Raw genomic sequence first — 25151 nt, 5'->3', positions numbered from 1 at the left:
ATAACAGCAAGTGTCATTCCCCCTCCAGCTCTCTAGCTCAGGTAGTTGGCTTGCAGTGAGCATTTTGCCAGGAGAGAGCATTCCCTCAACATCTACCAATCTGCCCATGCCGTGCAGGGATACCTGAAGTTTGCAAATAAGGAAGCTGCTCAAGTAAAGCATAAAAAAAAAAAAAGGAGGAGATTTACAGCAAAATGACAACAGAATTTTTGGCCAATTTCCAAGTGCTGGAGACCTGAGAGGATAAAGAACTGTTGTTGTCACTGACAACTTGATTTTTTTTTTTTTTTCCCTTGACAAGACCAAGTTGAAATGTTTATTTCATATAATGGCATCTGAGATACAGTTGTGGGGAAAAAGATATGCTTTTTCAGAGAAAGACTCAAGTTACTGACACATTTGAAAGACAGACCTGGGGGAAACCAGAAGTTGAACAGAGAAGTGAGAGGTGAGAAATGATATGTAGGTTCATATGGATGCAGGTTTTGGTACCTCTGAAAGTATGTTTCCCCCTTTAATGCAACTCATTAAAAAACTTGGGCGATCAGGTTTAAAGACTGTTTAACTGCCATTAATAAAGGCAGTTCTCAAAGAAACAGCTGATTACTCAAGAGTTTATAATGGTTTGTTCCAAAACATGGAATAATACAAAGGAAAAAGGCTCCACTGGAAACTGGTGGGAGTTGGAGAGTCTATTGTCTGACCCCCAAAAAACCCAAAGGAGATCTGGACGTATCTGTTGGGTTATGCCCACCTTGTACGTGACTTTCTGGCTGACGCTGAGGGTTTACATCTAAACTCAGCGGGACAGGAGTTTTGTGCTTGTCTTCTGTAAGACAAGAAACCCACCGGTGGACTTGGGAAGGAGATGGAGAGCGACAGCAGTAGTGAGTACAGCGCGAACAGACGAGTGCAGTAAAGGTATTGAAGATGAAAATTAAGTGAAAGCACACAGGTTATCTTACTTTTAAAATTAGATTATTCTAAAGGTAGTCAAAACCTGAGGCCTTGAGACTAAATGAAGCAATAGCCTCAAAGTAGCAATGCTCTTGCACATCATTTGAGTTTTTTAAAGGGAAATATAACCTAAACTGTTGCCAAGTGAGAGCTAGAGATAGAAATGATTCATGGAGGTGTGTTGGCTTGGAACAGAGCATGGATAATCCTTAGGGGTTTAAGCCCTACCTACCCTTGAACATATAAAACCTTACAATCCTTACATCAGAGATTTACCTCACATCTCCTACGTGCTTAGATTTCCATGTTTATCCAAATATTGAATAATGGTTGTATGTCTTAATAGAAGAACAGATCCAAATTACCATAAATTCGATCTTGGTTATCCCTGACAAAGAGTGTTGTTGAAATACTGTTTGTGCGGAGTTACTTGCTTTCCTGTCTCTTATCAGTGAAATTACCTCTGATCAGAAGTTGGGCCTTTTGAAAGAGCTACCCTCAGTGAGTAAAACTGGAAGACTCTGCTGCCTTGGGACGGTTTTAAAACATAAATCGTTTCAGAAACATTCCTAGCCCAAGAACGCCCCAAGATGGATGGTGTAGCCCAAAGCTTTCCCCGGTTGCTGCTTGGCTGCCTCCGTGCTGCAGCCATCCCAAATAAATGGCATCTCCAGGTGCCAGTCATTGTCTTAGAGCCACAAATGAAATGGGCAGCTCTTTACACAAATACTTTTGCAATGAAAATGTCATGTATAATGCCTTGAAAAGTGCTCTTATGTTAATTTAAAAAGTACTAAACTTCAGAGTCGGGTATGCAGGGTTAGTTTTTTTAATTCTCCAATATCCTGACTAAATTTTCCAATGTGTTAGGCTCCCGCTAAAATGTTTCAGTGTGGGCTAAATATAAAAATAGTAACATTTAGCAGTCTCCCATGGAGATACCCAGTTTCTTAAGCACAATATAACCCCGGGGTCACAACAACGTGTTCACACACTGCAGTGTAGTACCATGAATAGGAGTGCTTTAGAGTGTCACCTTGGTAAACAGAATTATGTATACCTTACATTTATCTCTATTTTGTCTGCTTTTACAGCTAAACATTTTGCAACCTTGCTTTCTTGGGATGAAGTTGTTGTAGCTGTGCAATTATGCTGATTGAAAAGATGATTACATTGAAGTCTCTTCTGATGATAATCATCTTCCATTTATTTAGGGCCATTCATCACAAAATACTTTCCAAATTGGTAGACAAAGTTATGCACGTGAATTTCTTCGCAATCCACAGAAATACAAGTACCTCTGGAGAGGAATATGGCAGTTGTTTAACAGCGCACAGCAGCAACAAACAACTGCAGGAAAGTGAGAAAATGTGGGGTTTTTTGCTAAGCTGCCCAAAGATCTGATGTAGACGGTGGTGGTTTGATGTAGAAGCGATCTGCAGTATTCCCTGGTAGTTCCCTGCCCTGCACTACGTTTTCAGAACTTTTACATAGTGCCTTCACAAACCAAAACCCACCCTCAGGTACTATTTGTCTTTTGGCAGAGCCAAAAAAGATAGCGTGCAGGGGTCTTACGCAGTCGGTGTTGATGTGCTGCTCCGGCAGCCTCTGCCCGTCTCGGGGGAGGATGTCTTTTCCCTGAACCACGGTCCCCGCAGAGCACTACTGCATCAGCAGAGACTCTGCCACCTGGGAACGCTCATCTGACTTAAATGAAAACAGAATTAGCTTTGGAGGAATGAGATGGCCACGTTTCGGGCTTTGCTATAGCGCAGTATGCCCATACCAAGAGCACGCTGTTGGCATAGGGTTGGCCTTTGCCAGAAGAGCGGCTTTTACCCCAAACCACTTCTGCCATGGACTTTGACTGCTCAGTCCCATACCGGTAGAGGCAAAGAGGAGCTTGGTAGGACTTTACCAACCTTTGCGATTCTCCTTATGTCAGACATGAGGAAGCAGAGACGCTGCTCTTGGCAGAAACATGGACGTACCATCATGGCTGTTTAGCCCAAGGCTGATAAATAGGAGAAAATAAAGCAGAGGAGAAGATGAAGACCTCAAATTTTACTATATTAATTTGGAGTGCAAATGTTGTCTCAACAGCCAAAACAGTTTTGGAATAATAATCATATCACTTCTTTTTTCTACCTTTTTTTTATGTCAGGGTTAGAAAACAGGCAGTCCTTTTGTAAAACCCAAGCAGTTGTGCAGCTGTATTTCCACAACTGTGTTTCCACAAGTGGGAAAATAAATTAAAGAAAGCTTGCTTAATCGTGGCGGAAAGCCGCCTGGCAGGTGGGGAACGTGCCCGCGATTTTCGGTACAGCGCCGTCCCCCTGCCGCAGTTCCAGCCGCTTGTGTGCAAAAGCAGCTGTCTGCATCATTCCCGTCACCCGTGGAGGGGGCACAGATGGATGCTGCCATCTCACCTTAGTTTGTCACTCTAACGAGCACATCTGGAGGAGGGGAAAAAAACCCAACAGAACAAGGCAAGATGCTCAAAGGGCTGAAATTCAGCTTGCTTTCCAAAGCCTGCTTTGATGACAGATTTTCCCCAGCACATATGGGATGACTTTTCCCTCACTGTTTAACGGTTTAAACGTTGTGAGACAGGCGCCGTCTCAAGCAGCAAACTTGACTTTGCCGGTTTACCTGTCACGCCGTGTCTGATGCATTTTTTTCTGCCAACAGGTCGTCACGGGGATGGCTCCTACTGGCCGGTGGACACCAACCTGATTGACAGGAGCAGTCTGAACGGTAAATACAGCCTCCGTCCAACCATGCTCCATAATTAAGTGCAGTTTTGGTGATAACCTCCTACTTTTCTTCTCTTGATTGCTCTCCCGTTCCTCTTTCTCATGGTTTGGAGGCCACCCAATGTGTTCACAGGTCGCACGCTCGCTGTTTTGTAGGGAAGCGTTATCTCGGCAGCTGAAAATCTCATCCACCTGCAAAATACCTGCTGCAAACCAGACAGTAGTTTTAACCAGAAATGTTAACAAACAATAGGGTCAGGGCATCATATATTCTGTTTTGGCTTTCCTAAAGCTGATCCACAAACTGTCCTTCAGATTTCCAGCTGATGCAGTACTCCCAAAAGTGTGTCACTGGGTATGATAATGCCATCGCAAGAGAAGTTTTAGATTTATCTCAGGCCATGGGAATGCCTCTAAAAAACCAACAGCTTAAAAAGAATTGTAAAATGCATTTTACATTATTATATTTCAGTTTAAGCTTTCTGCAGAAAATACCTTTTTTTTTTTTTTTTTAATTAATTAATCCTGCCCTAAAATAGGAAGACGTGAGAGGGAATCCTGTGGATTAGCAAAAATTAACTGAACCTAATCAGTGCCAGCTGGGGTGTAGATACGCTATCATTAACTTCTTATTCCTGACCCCACCTCTGTTACCTCATGAAGCACTGTCATCGCACATTATTGAATGAGACAACAGACAGCGTTCCCTCAAATGTGGTATCAAGTCAGCTTGGAAAGTACAAAATAATTACAAGGCACGTAGCTGATTAACTCGCGCTGATTATTTTCCTCAGTCAAGACAAGGAGGGAATGCAAAATTTTGTTACCTTTTCCTGTCCTACTTTGCTGCAGCCATCACACCGCTGTTTTAGGCTTTTCTCCTGCTCTTTATAGTAGTTCATCATAAATATAAGAAAACCTTTTAGAACAGAGTTTCCAAGGTCTGCAATAAAGGGTAGGGAGAGAAAAAACATTGGTTTTCTTGATAGTCGCCATATTTTATGTGGTGTATTCCTTCAATGCCTTTTACTCAGCGTGGAAATGAAAAAGAAACCAAACCCCAAAATCTTTGGGATTTCTGTACTAGACTGTTGTAATGCTGAAAGGACAGCACTTGCAGCTGCTTGTCTTATTGAGTTGCCTGAAAAAGCTGTGAGAAAAGGGCAGATTATTTAAATAGTGTAATTAGTTAAGTAAAGAAAGGATATTAGGTCAGAAAATCAAGGCAGAATATTACAATTAAATTACATCTATTGTTAACTAAAACTGTTATTTGGAAAGATTTGTCCTTTTTTCCTTTCACATTCAGTTGTACTAAAGGCAAAATGAGATCCCAGACAAGTATTGTTTAGCTTATACGTGGGATGTTGTGGGGACGACGGCACATGAAAACTCTTGAGTTACTTTTCTTTTGAAATCTTGGACATGCTGTAGCACAGCTCTTCCCTTTGCATCCCGTTGCACCGAATATTTAGTTTTTCTCCAAGCTTAAGTGGAAAGGTATTTTGGGGTTTGTGAGTTTGTAATCTTATAGGTTGCCTATAAGATTGCCTTAGCAGACAGAGCAAAAGGATTGCTCGCTGTTTTGTGCAGGCGTCTGTAACGTATGGCTGCATGAATAGAGGTGTTATCCAATAAGATTATTATTATTATTATTGTGATAGGACGAGAGGAATTGGGCTTAAGCTGCGCCAGGGGAGGTTTAGGTTGGAAATTAGGAAAAATTTCTTTATGGAAAGGGTAGTCAAGAATTGGAACAGGCTGCCCAGAGAGGTGGTGGAGTCCCCATCCCTGGAGGGGTTCAAAAAACGGGCAGAGGTGGCACTTTGGGACATGGTTTAGTCTAGTCTACCCTTGATTGGTTTAGTGTGGACTTGGTAGTGTAGGTTAATGGTTGGACTGGATGCTCTTAAAGGGCTTTTCCAACCTAAATGATTCTATGATTCTATAAAAATATAAACGCAGCTATTCCCAGTGCAGTAGGGAAAATACTGTTGAAAGCAAGGACCAGTGTCAAGTGACCACTTGAAGTCAGTTTGACTGGGACTTGACACCAGAAACGATGCTGTTTTCAGTCCCGGTCTTGCTGCTGCATTGAAACTAAGGAAGCTCATCACTTCAAAAGATTGAGCCCTTAACCTGCTCAAGTGTTGCATAAGGATCTGGTCAGCATAACAATAAACGAAATATAATGTGAAGTGAGACTGACTGCAGTACTGACAAATGAACCAGGCATTCAGGTTGGCTGATACACAAGATATGTATTTGCCTGTAAATACCGAGACAGACTATATGGGCCATAAAGAAAAAATCCATAGTCCCTGTATTTCCATTTTCAGCTGATAATAGCAAAAATGAGCTGAGTTATTGACTCCCAACATCAGGTTATTAACACCCAGCAAATGCAAAGTCATTACTGCTTAAATATTTTCCTGCTTGCTGTACCACTGAAATGCAGCGAGACATAAATTTCAGCTCTTTATGACACCCTTCTGTACCCTCCGTCTGCTTTTCCAGAGGAATTCATGCCACCTGACAGGCTTTATGTGTTTTATTTTATGGGTGGCTCCTAAAGAGGGAGGGGAGCAAATCCAGCGCTAACCATCCCCTTGTTTTCTGTCTTCTTTCAGAGCCTCCCATCGGGCAGATGCACCCTCCCCACGGCAGCGTCACACCCCAGAAGAACAGCAACCTCCTTGTCATCATCGTCGTCACCATCGGCGTCATCACCGTGGTGGTGGTGGTGGTAGTGGCCGTCATCTGCACCAGGCGCTCCTCGGCACAGCAGAGGAAGTATGTTCTCAACCTTCGGGATGGAAGGAAAAGGCAGTGACGCTCAGCTTCAAAATAGATACGGGCAATAACAATCATGCTGTGGAGATGTTTAGTAGGCATGGTGGTGTTGGGTTGGCAGTTGGACTGATGATCTTAGAGGGCCTTTCCAAGCTTAGCGATTCCTAGTTTTACTTTCATTAAAAAAGAATCCAACCACCAAGCCAGGAAACATGAAATTAATTATTCCTCTCCCCTTAACTGGTTTAGTGGTGGACGTGGCAGTGTTAGGTTAATGGTTGGACTGGATGATCTTGAAGGTCTTTTCCAACCTAAACGATTCTGTGATTCTATGACGTGGGTTCTGGGACTGAACTGCATTTTGGGTCTGGATCTCTTGTAGTTTTTGGAGGCATGGGCTTGGGGAAGCCGGCCATTGCTGGTGAGTGGAGAATGTCCCCTGTCCCCCAGGCTGCAGAGTAAACCATGGAGAATAAGTACCCCTGACATGGCAAGCCTTGAAAAAGAATTCTGCCACGCACAGCTCTCTGTTGTTTATATTGCCAAATATAATTCAGACACAGGGAAGAATCAATTCCATTGATTTAAAGGAAAAAAAAAAAAAAAGCAGTATTTATCTGTGCCTGGTGATGCTGTCAGACTTTCTGACTCCGCAGCTCTGCACCTGCATAGCTGAGAAACACAGACAGTCCTGCCCACTTGCTAACCTTTGTGAGGTCGTTACCCTCTCCAGACAGTCTGTCTCCAAAAGTCTTCCAGGAAAAAGCATCAACAACTGTTTCTCCAGATAATTCTCATATACTTGGGAAAAAAAGTCTATAGAAGATTACAGGGGAAAAAATCTTTAGGATTCTTAAAAGCTATAAAAGGGCAGCAGTGCAAAGAGCAAAGCTTTTTTCGGTTTTTATGAGAAATTAGAGGGGGGTTTAAAACAGAGCTGGGCTTGATGCATTTAATTAATTGAAAATTGGGTTACTAGTCATTATTTTACTATTACTTCATTGTGTTATTATACCATTGTGAAAGACTGGAAATGAGAAAGTTTAATGATAGCTTGCCCACAAGAATGATAAATGTTTGCACTAAGGGGAAGACACTATTACCTTGACTTGCACTGATGCTTAAAAAAGCATGGCACGAGGAAAGAAGGGATGGTCAGGGGACTGAACAGCTCCCACGTTTGCTGAAATCAGCTTGCGGCTGGTCGAGCGCAGGCAGATGGCAGCTTGCAGTGTTTTACAGTCAGCGGGGGAAGTGCTCTCTCCCAAGCTGGATATTTGCGGGTAGATTTTTTAAATAAGAAAGCCCTCATTTAGGCAGAAAAGTAAGGGCCCATGCTTTTAGGAGTTCTGGGGTAGTTGAATGGTGAACCGATTTGAAAATCTGCTTCTGTTGTAAGTCTTAACACCTGAAAATCAGGCCATCATATGAAGGCAATGGAAATTCTTCTGAGTAGTGTTGGGTGAATCAAGGCTAAGGCTCTCTTGAGTTTCTAACAGGGAAAAGGGAATTACAAGAAAGAGAAACAGAGAGATTCATCTATCCAGAATTAGGTGTCTAAAGCTTAAATATCCAAGTTTGAATGAATCAACCTTGACCACCTCTGTAGCCCCTTGGGAGGAACAGAAGCGTTCAAAGAATCATTCCTCTTATCCTAAGACATCGGAAGACTTGCCATCTGAAGATGGTTATTGCTGTCCATCTATCAAGAAAATGTGAAGCTGGTGGATTTGGATTTGCTGTTTAACTTCTAGATGTCTATACTATGGGCAGGTGAATCTCACCCAAGTTACCCTAAACCGACCATTTCTGCACTGAAAGTGAGGAAAATGTAGGGCATTAAAAATTAAACAGTGGATCTTAAATTTAGCACGACAGGAAAAAACGTGAACTTCTTCAAAACAGAGGTTGTTGGTGGGAATTACGTTGTTTCTGACCTGCCTGGAGAGATGCGTACTGTGATACAAAGAGTTTAGATTCAGGCTTTTATTGGCAACTGCTTCTTAGTTTAAAACCACCCATGAACTACTGAAAAAAAGGACTGCAGTAAGGGTAAAGGCCAAGTCTCGCTGGATAATGCACGCGTCCTTCCCCAGAGCAAAAACTTGCAGGTGATGGAATAATCTCCTGCAAGCCTTCAGTGTAGGAAAGTCATATTTCTTAAGTTAATTAAAACTTGGCTGAACAAAGCACAATAAAGCATATTATACAGAACAAGCTGGTACTGACCTAGGTGGCTTAGTAGGTATTTTCTGTCTCTGCCATTTAGGGAAGAATGAAATAAGAGCTGTACAAACTCTGTGGCAATTTGACGCCAGTAAAAAAATAGGGGAGAAAAATGTGAGTAAAGACTCAGGTGCAATAACTTACCCAGTTGTGCATAAGGGGAACGTACAGCTCCTGCAGTAATTGAGATTCATGCCCTCATTACATCTTCCGCAGCACGAGATGCTCGCTGCCCTGCGCTGGCAGCGTCTGCTGGTGCGGTGCCACGGAGGGCGGACGATGGGGCCACCATCAGCTCCATCCTTCAGTGCACTCCTGGTCCAGGCAGGTCGGTTCAGAGCTTAAGCTTAGAGAAGATGCATCCCAGCTGAATGTTAAAATAAGGGAAAATATCACTTTGTACAGCATACAGCCGAACTGCAGGACCTGCTTCTTCTGGGAATTTTTTAAGACTTCAAGGAGTAAGAAGTACCACTGTACTCAGCCCTGGCGAGGCTGCACCTGGAATACTGTGTCCAGTTTTGGGCCCCTCACTCCAAGAAGGACATTGGGGTGCTGGAGCGTGTCCAGAGAAGGGCAACGGAGCTGGGGAAGGGTCTGGAGCACAGGGCTGGTGGGGAGCGGCTGAGGGAGCTGGGGGTGTTCAGCCTGGAGAAGAGGAGGCTGAGGGGAGACCTCATCGCTCTGCAGCTCCTGGCAGGAGGGGGCAGGGAGGGGGTGTTGGGCTCTGCTCCCAAGGAACAAGCGATAGGACGAGAGGAAATGGGCTCAAGCTGCATCAGAGGAGGTTTAGATTGGATATTAGGAGAAATTTCTTCACGGGAAGGGTGGTCAAGCATTGGAACAGGCTGCCCAGAGAGGTGGTGGAGTCCCCATCCCTGGAAGTGTTCAAAAAATGGGCAGAGGTGGCACTTTGGGGACATGGTTTAGTCTAGTCTACCCTTGATTGGCTTAGTATGGACTTGGTAATGTTGGATTAATAGTTGGACTGGATGTTCTTAAAGGTCTTTTCCAACCTAAACGATTCTATGATTCTATAAGAATTTGTAACATGCCAGAACAATTAGCCTATAGGCTGGTAACACAAGGTTAAGACTACCACAGGAGAAAAGGTGAGGGTGGATACCTAGTCCGAGCCTGGTAGGTAAATAGTGCATATTTAAACCATTAGAAATGAAGCACGGTCTTGAGCAAGTGCCCAACCAATTAGTGCGCTGGGTGGGGGGAACGGTGTAAAAAAAGGCTGCAAAAAATAAGCTAAGACTAGGTTACGTCCTATGTAAGTAATCGGGATGTGCCAGTATAGATTTGGGAAGGCTCGGGGGAGGCATTAACCAAAGCGTAATCAAACTCAAACTAAGAGGGAATGAGTTGGCAGCCACTGAAGAGCCTCCGTGTGTCACTGCTGTGTTCCCTGGAGATACTCCTGGTTTCTGTGCTTCCTCCACGCCGGGGCTGCTCGTTGGCTGTGGCCTCTGCCCCATCTTGCACGGTGGCGGGAGGCTGGGTCCTACCGGGGGAGAGGACCACGAAGCCAGATGATAGGAGAGACAGGAACTGATGTTCCAGCTTTTGAGGATGGCTGGCAGGAAATAAAAGAGGCCAAAATGAAATAATTTTTCATTTGTAAACACTGGGGGGGATTTTCTGGAGAAAGAATCGGTTTGTGTTCTTTTTTTTTTTTTTTTTTTTGTACAGTTGAATTTCCTTTAATACAGCCCTAAAGGCAAAATGCACATTTTTGCCAGGTTAAGAGTAAAGAGCAGAAAATAGAAAATATTAACTCATGCAGCGGAAGGATGATTAAGGTGAAGTGACGTTCGCATTTATGGCTGAGTATCTTCAAAGTGCTTTGCAAACAGCAGCACAGGAGGCTCAGGGCTCGTGCGGGAGGTGGTTACGTCTTACGGGGCCACTGCTTCTGCGTCCTGCCTCCAAAACTGTCCCTGCTCCGTGAGGAAACACATCTGATTGCACCACCACTGGGTGGGGTTTTTTTCATGCTTTTTTTAAAAAAAAAAAACAAAACAAAAAAAAAACCCATACCATGGGGGTTTTTTTACAAGCAAAAACTTGTTTTGCCCAGGAGAACAGTTTATTTCTGAGCTCTTCAGGTGGAGAGATCTTCAGCTGTTGTTAAAAAAATAAACTAGGCTGAGATGTTATAACCTTAACTGTTTTCTCTGGGGTAATGTAACTGTAAAATGAAGGCAATGAAGAGTAATCTCACTCTGGAGCATTTGAAAAATTATTCTCTGTAGCGTGTATATTGTTAGGAGCTATGTGGGTGAGCTGTGGAACGGCCGGAGTCACTGCCCAGGCAGTGTTTTGCTGGAAACTATGGAAATAGGCAACGAGAAAGAGTTTCCTCTCCAGGGCATTTATTTATTTTGAACGTACAGCTTAAGTTCTGCTATCATTATTCAAGATTGCATGACCGTAATATGTATTTTAAGGGCAGAGCTGAACTCTGTGTTTATATCCATCCTTAGGAGAAAAAAAAAAATATCATTATGGTATGCAAGCTGGATGCATTTCATGTTGTAAAATAATTGAACAACAACAGAAACGCTGCCATCTGAGATCAATTTTTCAATTCCAAACGCCTTGTCTTCCCAATCCCTGCTCCAGTTACAAAATGGGTAATGGACTAAATGGAATCCCGCTGTAAATCTCAACACACCCTTCCGAAGCATCAGTTTCCGTTGCTGCAGCTGAGGTTTGAGGATGACGCTGAAGCTTTTATGAGTGTCTTCTATGGATATAATGTGCTTGCCTGGTGCAGCAAAGATCCTGCCTCTCCCCGAAACTGAGGGGAGATGCATTTTCAGAAGCCGCACCTCAACTTCTGCACTGCCTAAACTAAACATTCCAGGGGAGGATTTACTTTCATTTGTTATTGATGACCTTTTCCTATGCACTCCTGGCTCTGATTCAATTTGCTACTCACGGGCTGTCAGAACATCAATAATTTGTCGGAAAAAAACAATGCAAACCAAGCTAGATCATTCCATATATTTTTAAATGATATCATTGCTGTAGCGGTTTTGCAGTTACGGTTGGAATGACACATTCATTATAACCCCCTATTTACAGTTGTGTATAAAATTACTTTGGGGCTGAAATTTCTCTTGCCTAGCTCGAGCCTGGAGAAATGAATTATTTTCAATTGCAAGTGACAAAAAAAGCTGCTATATCCCGCAGTGAAGAAAGTAATTCCTTGTTTAGAACCAAAATTATGGTCTTTTTTTTGAATTAGACAGAAAGAACAACTTTACTTTTTAACTTCAGGCGGGTCATACATTAAGGTTTGACTGGAAGTGCTCATAATTATTCTTGTAGGTATTAATCAGGATGGTACCAGGCTCTGTGCAGGAAGGTATGAAAGGACTGTCTTTATTCCATACGGGCAAAGCGCAGTGCCTTTGCCCTGTTCTTTGAAATACTATCATTTTAAATAATTAAGATTTGGCAATTAGAAAAGAACGGACTAAATATAGGAAGTAATTATAACCAGAGACCAACAGTTGTATTTATTAGGCGCTATAAAAAAAAAAAATCTCTGAACAACCCCAGCCTCACCTCTACATCTAACTTTCCAGATCACATTTTAAAATTAATCTTTTGACCCTTGAAGAGCTTTTGGGGTACCGGCCAGTCAAAGCACCTAAAACAATTTCTGCCTTTAAGGGTGGCGGTTTGAGGACTGGGATATTTCTACTGAAGTGTCATTGCCATCGGCTCCTGGGGCTGAGACAGGGCTGTGGCCTCGCTGACATTTTAAATTATAGGATGTGTTTGTTCCTTCTCTTAAAAGCAAAATGTTTGGTGGTGCATGTAGTTGTGACAGGCATCTCCTGCTTTCTAGACCAGGCTGAGAAAATTTAGCAAAGAACAGAAATTGACTCCAACAATTGGAGTTTCTTAAAGTTTAAAATTTCCTTGAGCTTTTTTCTGGTAAAATAATCCCGTGCCACCTTTCACAATACCGCCTGCAGCGTGCGATAGGAAGGGCAGTTATCCGAGCACACCTACGCAAAAGATGCACGCGGTGTGTGAGTCCTAGGGATGCCAGTGAGAAGTTTTGCATTGCTTTCCGTGGATTTGGAAAAGAGCCGTCCCTTCAGGAGGTACACAGCTGTCTTTTGGGGTGAGCATATGATGGAGGTAACGAGTAGCTGGGAGCACTCAGTGCCCCTGGAGATCAAGGTTTTCTTTTTTTTGTTGCCTAAAAGTGCACAGGAATTTGAAAATATTTGCCTGCAGCTTTTTGTATATCACAAATATTTCTACTTTTCCACTTGGGACAGTAATATTACTTCCATTTCACAAAGTACTTTGATACGTACAAAGGAAAAAAACAGGGGTAAGAGTACTTTTGGATTATTGAGCAAAACCCCCTAACAATAAGCCAGAAAAACTGTTCTTTCGGAGTTATTTAAATTGATAGATTGCTGATAAGACTTTCTCTACAGCTGTAAATTAGACATTGTGCTCCATTTCTAAGGAGCGTATCTTTTCTTTAGACTAGAAAAACATGCGTATTTTGTTACAAATAGCCTGTGTAGTGGAGGGAAGGTGAAAGTCCGAGAGGAGCGGAGCAGTGCCATCCCCTCATGGCACGGTGTGCTCCCCGCAGGAGGTGGCACGCTGACGCGAGAGCGTGTTGTAATGCCTATGCATAGAGAGAGGGTTGATGTTGTGCTGGGAAATGCTACTCTGGATGTCTGAGCTTTTCTGTGATAAAAATCCTGCTTTAGTGTATATTCAAAGAAATAGAATGTACGCTGCGTGCAGTTATGGGAGGTACAAGATGGGCATAATGCTGCAGAAACGGGCTCGGCAGTTTTTGGTCGCTGTTTGTAGATGCAGGCACTCCACAAAGTGCTGCTCTTCCCGAGATGAAACTGGCCGCTTCCCTTCTTTTCTGGGAAGACTGCGTTTCCCCAGTTTCTACATCAGAGGGTGCAAAAAATGACCCACCCTGCTGAGCCCCAGGCCCACCCCTGGAGCAAACTCCAAGAAACCTAGGAGCACCCCAAGATAACTGCTGTCCTTTGAAGGACACAACCGGAGGGGTTCCTTAGAGAGACACCAATAAGTAGACATCACTCTTTTGGTCTTATAAAGCGGAAGAACGTTCTTATGTGGCAGTTTTGATCTTTCTTTGCTGCAGGAAACGTGCAACCCACAGCGCTGGTAAAAGGAAGGGCAGCCAGAAGGACCTGAGGCCCCCGGATCTGTGGATACACCATGAGGAGATGGAAATGAAGAACATCGAGAAGCCGACGGGCTCGGACCCCGCAGGAAGGGACTCCCCGATGCAGAGCTGCCAGGACATCACCCCCGTCAGCCACAGCCAGTCGGAAACGCAGCTGGGCAGCAAGAGCACGCCGCAGCCCGGTGAGGGGCTCCGAGGGCAGGAGAGATGGAAATTGGCTGGTTTTCACTTGCTCTGTAGATTTGGGGAAATCAGAATCATAGAATCATCGAATGGTTTGGGTTGGAAGGGACCTTAAAGGTCACCTAGTCCAGCCCCATTCCATGTAGTCCAATTGTTTTTTCTCCATCACCAGCATATAAATTTTCTTTAAATGAATTCGATATTGCTGGTTAGTGACCTTAGCCCAGCACATGGAGTCTCTAACAGAGGGCTAAAACCTGGCAAGATCCAGGAGGAGAGTGGAAGAATTGACAGCTCTGCTATGGGTGCCAGGAGAGGTGTTCCTGGATGATTTTTGCAGTGGTTTCAGGCTAGGGGAAAACCCATCGGTTTTTATTTTCACACCGTTCTAACTTTTTAAGCTCAGGATTTCAACTGGAATTCAGATGTTACTGAATTTGCATGCTGTGCTAAGAAAAACAGAGAGGAAAAAGGGGGTGTGGAGAAGTAAGCAGGGAAAAAAAGACATGAAAAATGGAGCCAAGGGAGAGCATGATCAGGAAGAAGGTCAGCAGCATCACCAGGAGCAGAATTTGGGCCAGGGAGACTGCGAAAACTTACAGATATGAAGAAAGAAATTCTGTAAGAAAGATGTGGTTTCAGGGAAGTTTCCTCCTCCTTTTTTTAACCTTCATGCACACAGCACATCACAGGTTTCTCTTTAGCTGATAACATTTTTTTTCTGCCGTAACAATAGTAAGTTTTGGGAGAGGCAGGTGGTGTATACAGAGGGGGACAGAGGGCAAAACACAGCATGGAAGCTGAAAACACAAACGTATTTGTCTTGAGTTCATCGTGAACACGTTGCTCTTGGGTGACGGAGTGAAATAATTCCAGAGTATCGGTGGGGGCGGTAAATAATGAAGGTGACTTTTTCACATGCCTCTGACGTTTTTATCCCTTTTCCATAACTCCTGTTCTCACAAGGAAAGAAAAGTTAAAAAGGAACAGTTTTCAGGTCTCTAAATGGATCTCATTTCCTTTGCCTGACATTGTGTTTTGGGCTGGTGGGTTACTATTTAGAAGATAATTGTGACAATGATTTCTGTTGGTTTTAACGCAAAGGTCCTCGTTATATTAGACATTGGCAAAACAGAACCAGAAGATTCCCTTTGCCTAAACAGATATTGCTGACGATCAGAAGCGCTGATCCAGGGCCCAGAAAGATCAATGCGAGAGCTTCATTGATTGCAGTAGGCTTGCAATCGAGCGCATGGTAGGAAGTCATCACAGCGTATGAGCAAGTTAATGACAAAGGCTGGGCTAGATATTTTATGTGTAAACGCCTTGGACCGTAAATAAATGCCTTTATGTTTCTTCCCAATCTGTAATATGCAGTTTGGTAACGCTGTCCCTGGCTTTTCACTAGCAATTAGGTCTTTGATGGCCATCAATAGAAGACTTGGCATTTCAGTCCTGCAATTCAGAGAAGAGTGATTTGGAAAAAAAAAAATAGTCTTTTCATGCAAATCTTCTTTTTCTTTTTTAAGGAATATGTGTTTGCTTGTGTACATCAGAGATGAGTATTCTGAGTGGGTATTAAGTTTAATTGTATGACAGTATTAAATGGACCTTATCCATGGTTTATTCAAATAGCAAAAGTAACATAAATATGAGGTTCATGTGAGACAGGGTATGAAGAGAGAAATACAGCTTTTATTTCCTTGCAAATTACTTTACCAAACGTCCTGTTCCAAGCACACTTTCTTTCTGACAAGTGTATTCTCTAGAATTTTTGAATACTTCAAATATCCTATACTAATGTGACTAAATTAGAGCATCCATATTTCAATACCTAAACAGAATATCTAATTTATATAGCTGCTGGGGCAGTTTTGAATTGGATTGGACATTAGGCAGCGTATGTCAGCTCTCTGATCTAGATGTGCTGGTTGCGATCCAGGACCAAATCAAGGGATGATCCAGGCACATCTTCAACTTGCCATGGTTTCTGTAGAAAAAACAAGACGCACAGGCTGGAAGAGCCACCGTGAATTACCGGACAATCAGGACATAGGACTTCATGGCATCTCACAAGCAAGGTCGTTTTCATCCTCCAGATGTACTTCAAAGACCAGTTCTTGGCTTTTGTAGATGTTGTAGGTAGCTGAATTTATGCAGCCTTTTTCTGGTCTTGATACTTGAGTTTTAAAACAAGTTTATAACAGGGAAGTTACAAGAAAAATGTCGTATTTTTATGAAGTGAATGGGGTTTTCAGGATCATTCCAGAGACAAAGAAAAAGGGGACATGATATCTTAATTGTCTTACAGAAAAATGCAAACAATTTTATTCAGAAAAGGCAGCCAAGATAGTCTGTGCAGCTCTTTGCAGGTGATGATATTTAATGATCGGTTAAAATAACTGAATTCTAAAAAACCCTCCTGATCTTTCTGCTAGGTACAGGGTGAAGAGAAACATTCATTTACAGCATTTTCAAGTGAGCTATTGTATTGTTTTTCTCTAGGTCCAGAGACAGAAGATGTGGGAAGCAGCATGTCCACGTTAGAGCGCTCACTTGCTGCCCGCAGAGCCACCCGTGCCAAGCTCATGATCCCCATGGATTCACAACCGAACAACCCTCGTGAGTACCAGGACCTTCTCCCAGCCCCCTTCTGCACCCTGCAAGCCGTGCTCACCCACCTGAAGATCTCGTACGATCTTTCAAATGTGGTCTAGTTATGCCTCATAAAGTTAAATAGCGTCAGCAAATGTTTTCTTCACCTAAAAAAAAAATAAAAGCCCTGGAAGATTGCCAGGGCTTCACAATGCATCAGTGGAAAAACTAGGGAGAGAATTCAGAAATCATACTTCCGCTGGCCTCAGCCCAGGCTAAACCTAAAGAGTCATCGTTTCTATTTTTACCAGGTGGATAGGGATGGATAAATCCCTCTGTCTCCCTGCTATAAAACTTCAAAACCAGGGGTAAGAGTTCAAGCTGCCAGAGCAGAAGGCTTTGCAATACACAGATGTAAATTGTGATATTATTATCAGTAATTATAACCAGCTGGACATTATTGCAGTTTCTGCTATATTTTCTTTTGTCTGTAGTAGTTGGCCACACCACTACATGCTTTTTTAATATGGAGCAGCTCTCTTATAACGCCAAGTAAATGAGAAGAAAAGGTATTTTTAATAGGTGTTAAATTTTAGTGACCCAGAGCGTTTATCATTGAACAGATTTCATAGATGAAGTGAATCTTTTTCACAAAGTGGCAAAGTACACAAGAAAGATGGGAAGACTGGAGAGCATTAGATAGGTTCTCCCATCCTGCAGAACTTATTAAAATTTCTGAAGTGACCTTGTTTCGCATCTGAGGAAAGGAAAGGGATAAGTGAGAGCCCGCAGGCACCGGAGGGAGGGTTTGGCACTTATCGAGTTCCCGGTGGAGGATGAGGCTTTGGGTCTCCACCTTTCCTCCGAGCAGCCCTGTGATCAATCTCTTGGTAGCTCTCAGCTTTTAGCTACAAGTTCTACCTTTGACCTCACAAAATGGATCTGAACAAAAATCTGTAGGAATTGGTACATCTGTGTAAATAGTCTGAGTTAAGAAAAATGACCATATACTGACAGAAATCCGTTTCATCACAAAATGTCTTTCTAGCTCTGATAGTTACATGTAAGTGCCTGTTCGTAGGTTTGTGGAAGGGCACATCACAAATGAGATATTTAAAAAAAAACAGAAGGAACTGAGTGAAGGAGAGGGAATAACCTACCGTGGCTTTGCTCAGCAAATTACTTAGTAGGAGCTAGTATCGGTTCCCTTAATTTGTGTTCATTGCGGGCACGATTCAGGTCACGCTGCTCAGCCTCAGTACCCAGCCCTTACGAGGATAAACCACAGGTGCCCAGGGAGAGGCTGAATTCCAGTTCTTCATGCCTTGGGCTGGACATATCACCGCATTTCAGCCTCCACCCTCTTTATGGTCTGGAAGGAAGACCTCTGGGTTGAGGGGGAGAAAGCTCTTACTCCACCTGAGCATGCCATGGGAAATGTTCCCATCTTGTAACCACGCTAATCTCACAGTCAGGCAATTGGCCCTTTTTGCAGTGGGATTCCTCCTGCGTTGGCCTGGGTTGAAGGAAGGCAGCAGTCCAAGGAAATGGATAGATTTGGAGTGGTGTAAGCAAAATCAGAACCAAATCAATTGTAATTACCATGGGTCAATAGCAGTGTTAGTTAAGTACAAGTCAAGTCAACATTGTTCTACAGCTTATAGATAAAAGTGCTCTTAGGCATACTTAGTTTTTCCAGTCAAATGATGCATTTTGACAAATGATGTCCTCTTTTCTATTTATTTATATTTTCAACAGTATAAATCTAATCTACAGCGACAACGTGTTATGATTGTTTGCAAATAATTAAACTCAGATTTATAAAAGTCTTATTTGTGCATTTGAGCAGGCTGGGTTGTGCTTAATATGTTGCTTTTCCCAGAAAATGGAATGGAGGCTTTGTCAGATTAGATGCTTTAATTAATTTCTCTCTGTTTGCCTGATACTGAAAGAAATTGTCAGCAGTGAGCGATTAAATAGATTGAAGAAGCAACATCGTAATTCTGAAGTAAAAAACACATACTGTTAATTGTTAAATACCAAATCTGGAAGTATTCACGCTCATCTCAATAATCAGTATTTGCAGTCTTTGAGAACAAACACACTCCTTAATGCGCCTTTGCTTACTGAAGTGGAAGGAGCATAAACCAGATAAATTTCATAAGGTTTTAGTGATATCTTTGATGGCTCTAATGTTGCTGAAATACAGGCAGTCACAAATACCAAGGCGGTTGTATGCAGAGGAGTATTTACAGAGAAAAATAATTGAGAAGGTCTTTGCAGGGTATCACATTCAAGTATTGTACCTGTAATTCTCCTGTTTTCTGTTTGTAATCTTTACTTATGGAAGAGGAAAATGAAATGGTCACAGAGTAAATCAGTTTGGAGGGAGATTTCTGCTGGTTTGAGGAAGGCTTTTTTTCTCTTTATCCCCCTCCCTAAAAAGGCAGAAAAATCACAACAGTTCTTTTTTTCAGGGAAATATGAACATGTCAACTCAGTTGCTTCGGCAGCCTCTGGGGTGCTTGAATACAATTCAAAATGTCCTACTTTGTCATTTCTGTAAGCTGTTCTTGGGTGCCACTTTTTTTACATGACACAGTACATTTTAAATGTAGGCCAGTATTTAGGGAGCTCCATAATTTGGTCAGGGAATTTCTGTTTTCAGCGTCTTAGTATATCAATATTAAGTGCAAATTCAATTGCTGACAGCCTATGACAGAACAGATTTGTTGTCATATCTGCTTGAAATTGCAGAGATTTATTGGAAATGTTTGAAGTTACCTTTTCTCCAGCTTCTCTGCAATAGAGTACTGCAATGAATAGTAATCCTGTCTTATTTTACAAATGAGAGTGCTAGGTATCTACACCCTAAAAAGAAATGAAGGAATGGACTCTGAAAAACAAGTTGTTCTTTAACAGAATTCAATAAAGAGTGATATTTTTCACTGTAGCAGCCATGTGATAAATATTGTCAATAAAAATGTCTTATACAGACAAAATGAGATGTCTGAATAGTAGAAATTCTCTTCTAAGAGTGGGTGAATTGAACCCAGACAACTCTGAAGCTCAGATCACCCAGGTTAGCATTTCTTTGTGAGTTTTCTTCATCTCCACACTTGTCCATTACCTCTGAAAGTGCAGTGTTGTTTCGCTGAAAGCTGTGTGCTTAAAAATACCCTCATAAAGCCTTGGCACTGTCATGGCTTCTTGTGTGACCTTGGGCAGGTAGCCCAATTTGCCACCCTGTGTAATGGATGTAGTAGGAGCAAGAAGTACTTGTAATCATTATCTTAAAGTTCACAGCATTGTTTATAATTCATGTGTGAAAGGTGCTAGCTAAGCCAAATTTTATCATCAATGAGCCAAAAATCTCTGCTTATTGTTTAGCTGGGCAAAACTTTAATGAGAGGTTCCAAGCTTTTCCTAAAAGCTACAAAGAGATTTATGATTTGTATACCATTATCATCACCCACTCTTCGAGCACTGACCGTTGAAAATAACAGAGATAACTCACAGGAAAGCCTGAATTCATCACGCTGTGATCCTGGTTTTCAAATCAAAGTGTTTCACTTAAATTCAACTCGAGAACTTAATTGGTTTAGTGGTGGACTTGGTACTGTTAGGTTAATGGTTGGACTGGACGATCTCAAAGGTCTTTTCCAACCTAAACCATTCTATGATTCTGTAACTCAACTTCAGCTTCAGACTTTTAGCTGCTGGCTTGCTGCCGCATCTCAGCCCTGTTCCTTAAAGGCTTGGCCATTCCTGAGTGGGGAATGATGCCCAGGCAGCCTCAGCTGATGGGTAAACATGGGGGTCCTGTGCCACTGGGGACGTCCGAGGGCGTCAGGGACATTGGTGTGAAGCTGGCAGACGTGATGGAAGAGTGGCAGGAGCCCACGCTCCTCCACAGCAGCGGCTGAGGGCAGCAGGCTCTCCTGAGGCATCAGAAATGGCACCAGGGACCTGCGCTTGGACAACTGAAACAAGCCCTGAAGTTGCCTGATCCATTCCTTCTCACTTATTTGTCAAGGGATATAAAGCACCCCCCAAAATGCGGCTGAATAGCTGGAACACAGACAAAAAGCTATTTAATTTTACAGAGAAATAATTGCAGACTGCACTTGCAATGATCCACTGTATACCGAAGAGGCATAGTTCTGTACCCAGAGGTGGCTTCCGTGGGCAGAGGCATGTTTTATACCGAGCATTTGGGTACTTTGCTTTGGAAACTCGGTGGTTTCTGGTTCCCCACTGACCCTCTAAGGACTTTTTTTTTTTAAATTTTCTGAAAGCACTCATTTAATCTCTCTCCCCTTCTTTCCTTTTAGCTGTGGTCAGCGCCATTCCGGTGCCAACGCTAGAAAGTGCCCAGTATCCCGGGATCCTGCCGTCCCCGACCTGCGGATACCCGCACCCGCAGTTCACCCTTCGGCCGGTGCCGTTCCCGACCCTCTCTGTGGACAGGACCTTTGGAGCAGGAAGAAGTCAGTACAGTGCTTTTCTTCTGCTCTTCGCTATTACAGTGCTTGGAAAGAGGTTGCTTTCTATCCTTGGGATGTGTAAGCTCTAGCCGATGCAAATCGTGCTGCCCTGCTTTTTGGGAGCCAGGATAAGTCCGGTCTGAGTAACAGCAACTGCCCATGGGCTGCCTCTTTTCCAGCAGCAGCTCCAGTTGCAATTTCTAATCTGTACTGAACATCTTAAAAGTTAAAAGTCACTGCATCTCTAATCCAATCCTGTCTTTTCTGCAGGACTGTCAGTCATTTCGCTGCACTTTAATTTCCTTTGCTTTATTCATAAGGATATTCCCAGAAAAATGCAGGCTTCAACGGCTCTTCTTCATCCCAAGGCAGAATCTAGTATCATCACGCATTAAAATCACCCACGATAGCACTTGCACGACCTCTCCACACAGTGTCTTCCCAGGCTTAGCTGCCCTCGCTGCTAGAAACATTTTCTTTAATATCTAACTTGCTAAAATTTAAGCCAATTGTTTCTTGTTTCGATTATAGCAGGCATAGAGAACAGTTTATTTTCTTCTTTTTGCAGATCCTTGTATACATTTGAATACTGTTACCCTGCCTCACCTCACTCGTCTCTTCTCTAGACTGAGCTCTGTGTTCGTATTTGCTCCTCTGCAGTAACAGATTTGTGGTTTGCGTGTTCCCGTAACTATTCTTCACCTTATCGTGGTCTGGGGAAAGCGCACGCACGCAGCGCGAGCCCCCAGCCTCACCTTCACAACTTGTAAGCCTCTTCCCCACCGGCAGCCATCTGTTCTTTGTTCAAGCCTAACGAGCGTGCTCTGGCATATTAATTATAGTTGGAGGGCTCATATTTTCTTTCAATTCTCCCTTAACTCTACTGCATATCAAGTCTGAATTATTGACAGATTAATGTCAATCTGTTACACTTTTTTTTTTTTTTTTCCCCACATCACAGAGAGTCTGTGCTGCTGGTCCATGGGGAACTCATCTTGAAACGACTGATTTTTCCTATTTGATTGTTGCTTTCAGTCAGTTCAGACAGGTCCGTGGGGACCGGTGATTGAAATCCAGCGGTCGGATTGTAGGTAGAAGGTGGGTTCAGGTGTCCTAGTCATCCCCCTAATGCCATTCCCCCTCTCTTCAGTGCGGTTGCTGAGGTCCTTTCAAAGGTAGATGACAATTTCCTCTGGAGGGCCTCGCTGGCATAATCAGGTTTTGATCTGCTGCTTAAATTAATACCAAATCCACCATAAATGCAATGCACAGAAACAAAGTGCAGTTTGTTGCTGAGAAAAAATTGACTTCCCCCTGCCTGATCATAGAGACAGAAGAAGAAAAAATTGAAGACTGAATTGTTTGCTCAGCCATCATCATCTCCACCTGCTCATAAAGGATCTGAGCATCTTCAGTCCTCAGATCCAAAGTCCAGCTGTGAAAGTGAGGGAGGTTTCCCTAGTTTTGCTGATGCCTCAGGGATGCAGGCAGCTCCGCTGGTGAATACCGTATGGAGAGCTGGCTGGGACACGATTGCTGAGGGATCAGTTAGGCACAACCTCCAAAATCACACATCCCTGGTGCATCCAGTTTCTGCCTGGTCCAGCCACTAGATTTACACATGTAGTAGCCTGGAGATGAGATTTTCAAAAAGAGGAATGTCTCTGAAATCCTGTTGGAACCAATGGCTGTTCCTGCGGGAAGGTCTGTATAGAAAGGTGTGGGTTTGCCCAACTCTTTCAAGGGCAGCGCGCTTGAGAGTTGAACAGATGATTGCTAATACACAAAAGTTTTCTTCAAGAAGCTTGAATACAAACCAGCTTTAATTATTCAGAAGACCTGATGGGCCTTGAAAAAGCTCAAGCAGTGAAGTTTTCAGATAATTTAGGCAATTTCCCATTAAATAATTCAAAAGCAGTGGACATAGCCTTGTTTGTTTCAGATTGTTGAGGTCTGGGTAATCAGGACTGTGGTATTTCAAAAATTATCTAAGCCCGTTACAATGCGCAATGACGACCTGTTATAGCCATTGCAGCTGTGCTCTGTAGCAAAGGCTATTGACTTCCAAAGCTCCCAGATCATACAAAATACCTCCAAATGGAATATTCTCTTCCTTCGCTGTGCCTTACGTTTTCACCACCACGGCAATGAAGCGAAGGCGCAGATAAGGACATCGAAATAGTGTTTGTTTCCTAATGACACTTGACACTGTCAGAACCAGCCAAGCAGTTCACTAGGTTTGTATAATGGCAGTCTTCATTACTTTTCAGTCCGAGGAGGGATGAAGGGATACAAAAGTATATTTCTAATACGATGCCTGAAGCTTTTCTCAGCACCGGTGTTGGTGCCACCGAATGCTAGCGCGGGCGATGCCAGCCCATCTGGAAGAGCGGTCAATCTCCAGCGCATCTGACTGAAAAGCAGGTGCTTGCTTTGTGGCTCACCTCCCACTGCCTCACTGCCCGCCTCGCTGGAGCAGAGAATGGGGATAGATCAACAAAATGACTCTAACACTTTGAGTTTGTTTACTTTGGGGCTGTTTTCTTAATATGATCATGCGGTTGAGAGCAACTAGCAGTTACAGAGCCTATAGAGATGACACATAAAGCTTTTTTCGTGTGTTTTACCCCTCAGTGAAAAACTCACTTGACGCTTCACCGATTGCAGCTGTGTCTGAAAAAGAAGTACCCAGCAATAATTCCTCTGAGACAGAGCCTACCTGCGGTACTGCATGACCGAGCACCCTATTGATCAAGATGTGGCAATCCCTGAATAAATCATACGCCATGCCATTAGCAAGGGTGTTGCTCTGCGTCGTGCCGTACAGACAGTGCTCGAACACCTTCCTCTGTTTCTGAAGGCCTTTTTCATTGACCCGAAGATTCAAGTGCTGCAACTTATCTTTAGGACAAATGAAGAGGAAACTAAAGCAAATGGAAAGGAGAGTCAGGCCCCAGCCAGAGCTTGAATAATAAGCTGTCTTTCCTGTTTGATTACTGCTGGTGACACTACCAGCCATAAAATACAATTGCTAAATATCAATTTTTTCCAGACAGAAAACATCTCTGAGTCATAATAAAGTAGTAGTTCTCTGGTCAGCAATCCTTCCCACAGTTTGCCTTCTCCTCCCAGGCTCCTCCAGATCTCCGTCGCACCCGCTGCTTACAATTTTATCAAGACAGGTAGGAGAAGAAGGTGCCATGCCTAGTTTGCCATGTGTTATGGAAGGAAGATGTTCTTTTTTTGCCTCTGCCACAGCCATTGGAGATGCTGAGCCATCGTGGTCTCCAGTAGGGAAAGAAGAGAGCTGGAGGAAACTATCTCCCGCTTGGGAGGTACTGGGGTGTCCCCATCCCCATCCTGCCCCATCCCCATCCACACACTGGTCAGCAGAAACAGACTATTCTGGTCCCATCCTGATCTCACTTTTACAGGAGGCAGAGTACTTCAGGCTAACCCTGAAGGCTGCAGCTGGTCTAACAGCCCCATTTTTAGAGGGAGCCATTCATCAGTCTGTTGCCCTAAATAATCCACAGGACAAAAACTTGGAGATGGTCAGAAAATATGGGTTTTTTTTTAAAAGTAAAAATATATTAGTTTTTACTATTCAAAAGGCAGATTGAAAATTGTGTAAACCAGAACAATAAAACAACAATTACATTAATAGCTTGAGATAGCCATAGAAAAGTGTTATGGAATGGAGATAACTTTACCTACATTAGTCTGTTAAAGTCAGATGCACTAAAGCAAATATTTCCTGAGCACATTTCCTCTTGGAGCTGGCTTTCTGGCTGTGAACAGTCAGCTCTGCAGTGAGCCCATCCACCTGGCAAACTTAAATCCCTTCTCCTATAGGAGCTATATTCTGGATTTAGAGGAAATGGTAATTTTTATTCAATGGTCCAGTTTGGTTTCAGCAGGGGATGCCACATC

General features: G+C 43.1%; 1 protein-coding gene across 1 annotated transcript in view; it reads left to right on the top strand.

The window, feature by feature from the left end:
* DCC (DCC netrin 1 receptor) overlaps positions 1 to 25151 on the top strand; it is a 596500-nt gene that overhangs the window by 548626 nt on the left and 22723 nt on the right. Inside the window, exons 22-26 of the mRNA XM_075726297.1 lie at positions 3649 to 3714; positions 6344 to 6506; positions 13909 to 14135; positions 16642 to 16758; positions 21066 to 21230. Of these exons, the coding sequence (XP_075582412.1) occupies positions 3649 to 3714; positions 6344 to 6506; positions 13909 to 14135; positions 16642 to 16758; positions 21066 to 21230 (738 nt within the window). The remainder of the gene's footprint in view (positions 1 to 3648; positions 3715 to 6343; positions 6507 to 13908; positions 14136 to 16641; positions 16759 to 21065; positions 21231 to 25151) is intronic.

This window comes from Pelecanus crispus, chromosome Z (genome assembly GCF_030463565.1).
Source record: "Pelecanus crispus isolate bPelCri1 chromosome Z, bPelCri1.pri, whole genome shotgun sequence".
NCBI lineage: Eukaryota > Metazoa > Chordata > Aves > Pelecaniformes > Pelecanidae > Pelecanus > Pelecanus crispus.
The sequence above is the reverse complement of the archived record's forward strand: the minus strand, read 5'-3'. Positions and strand labels throughout refer to the sequence as shown.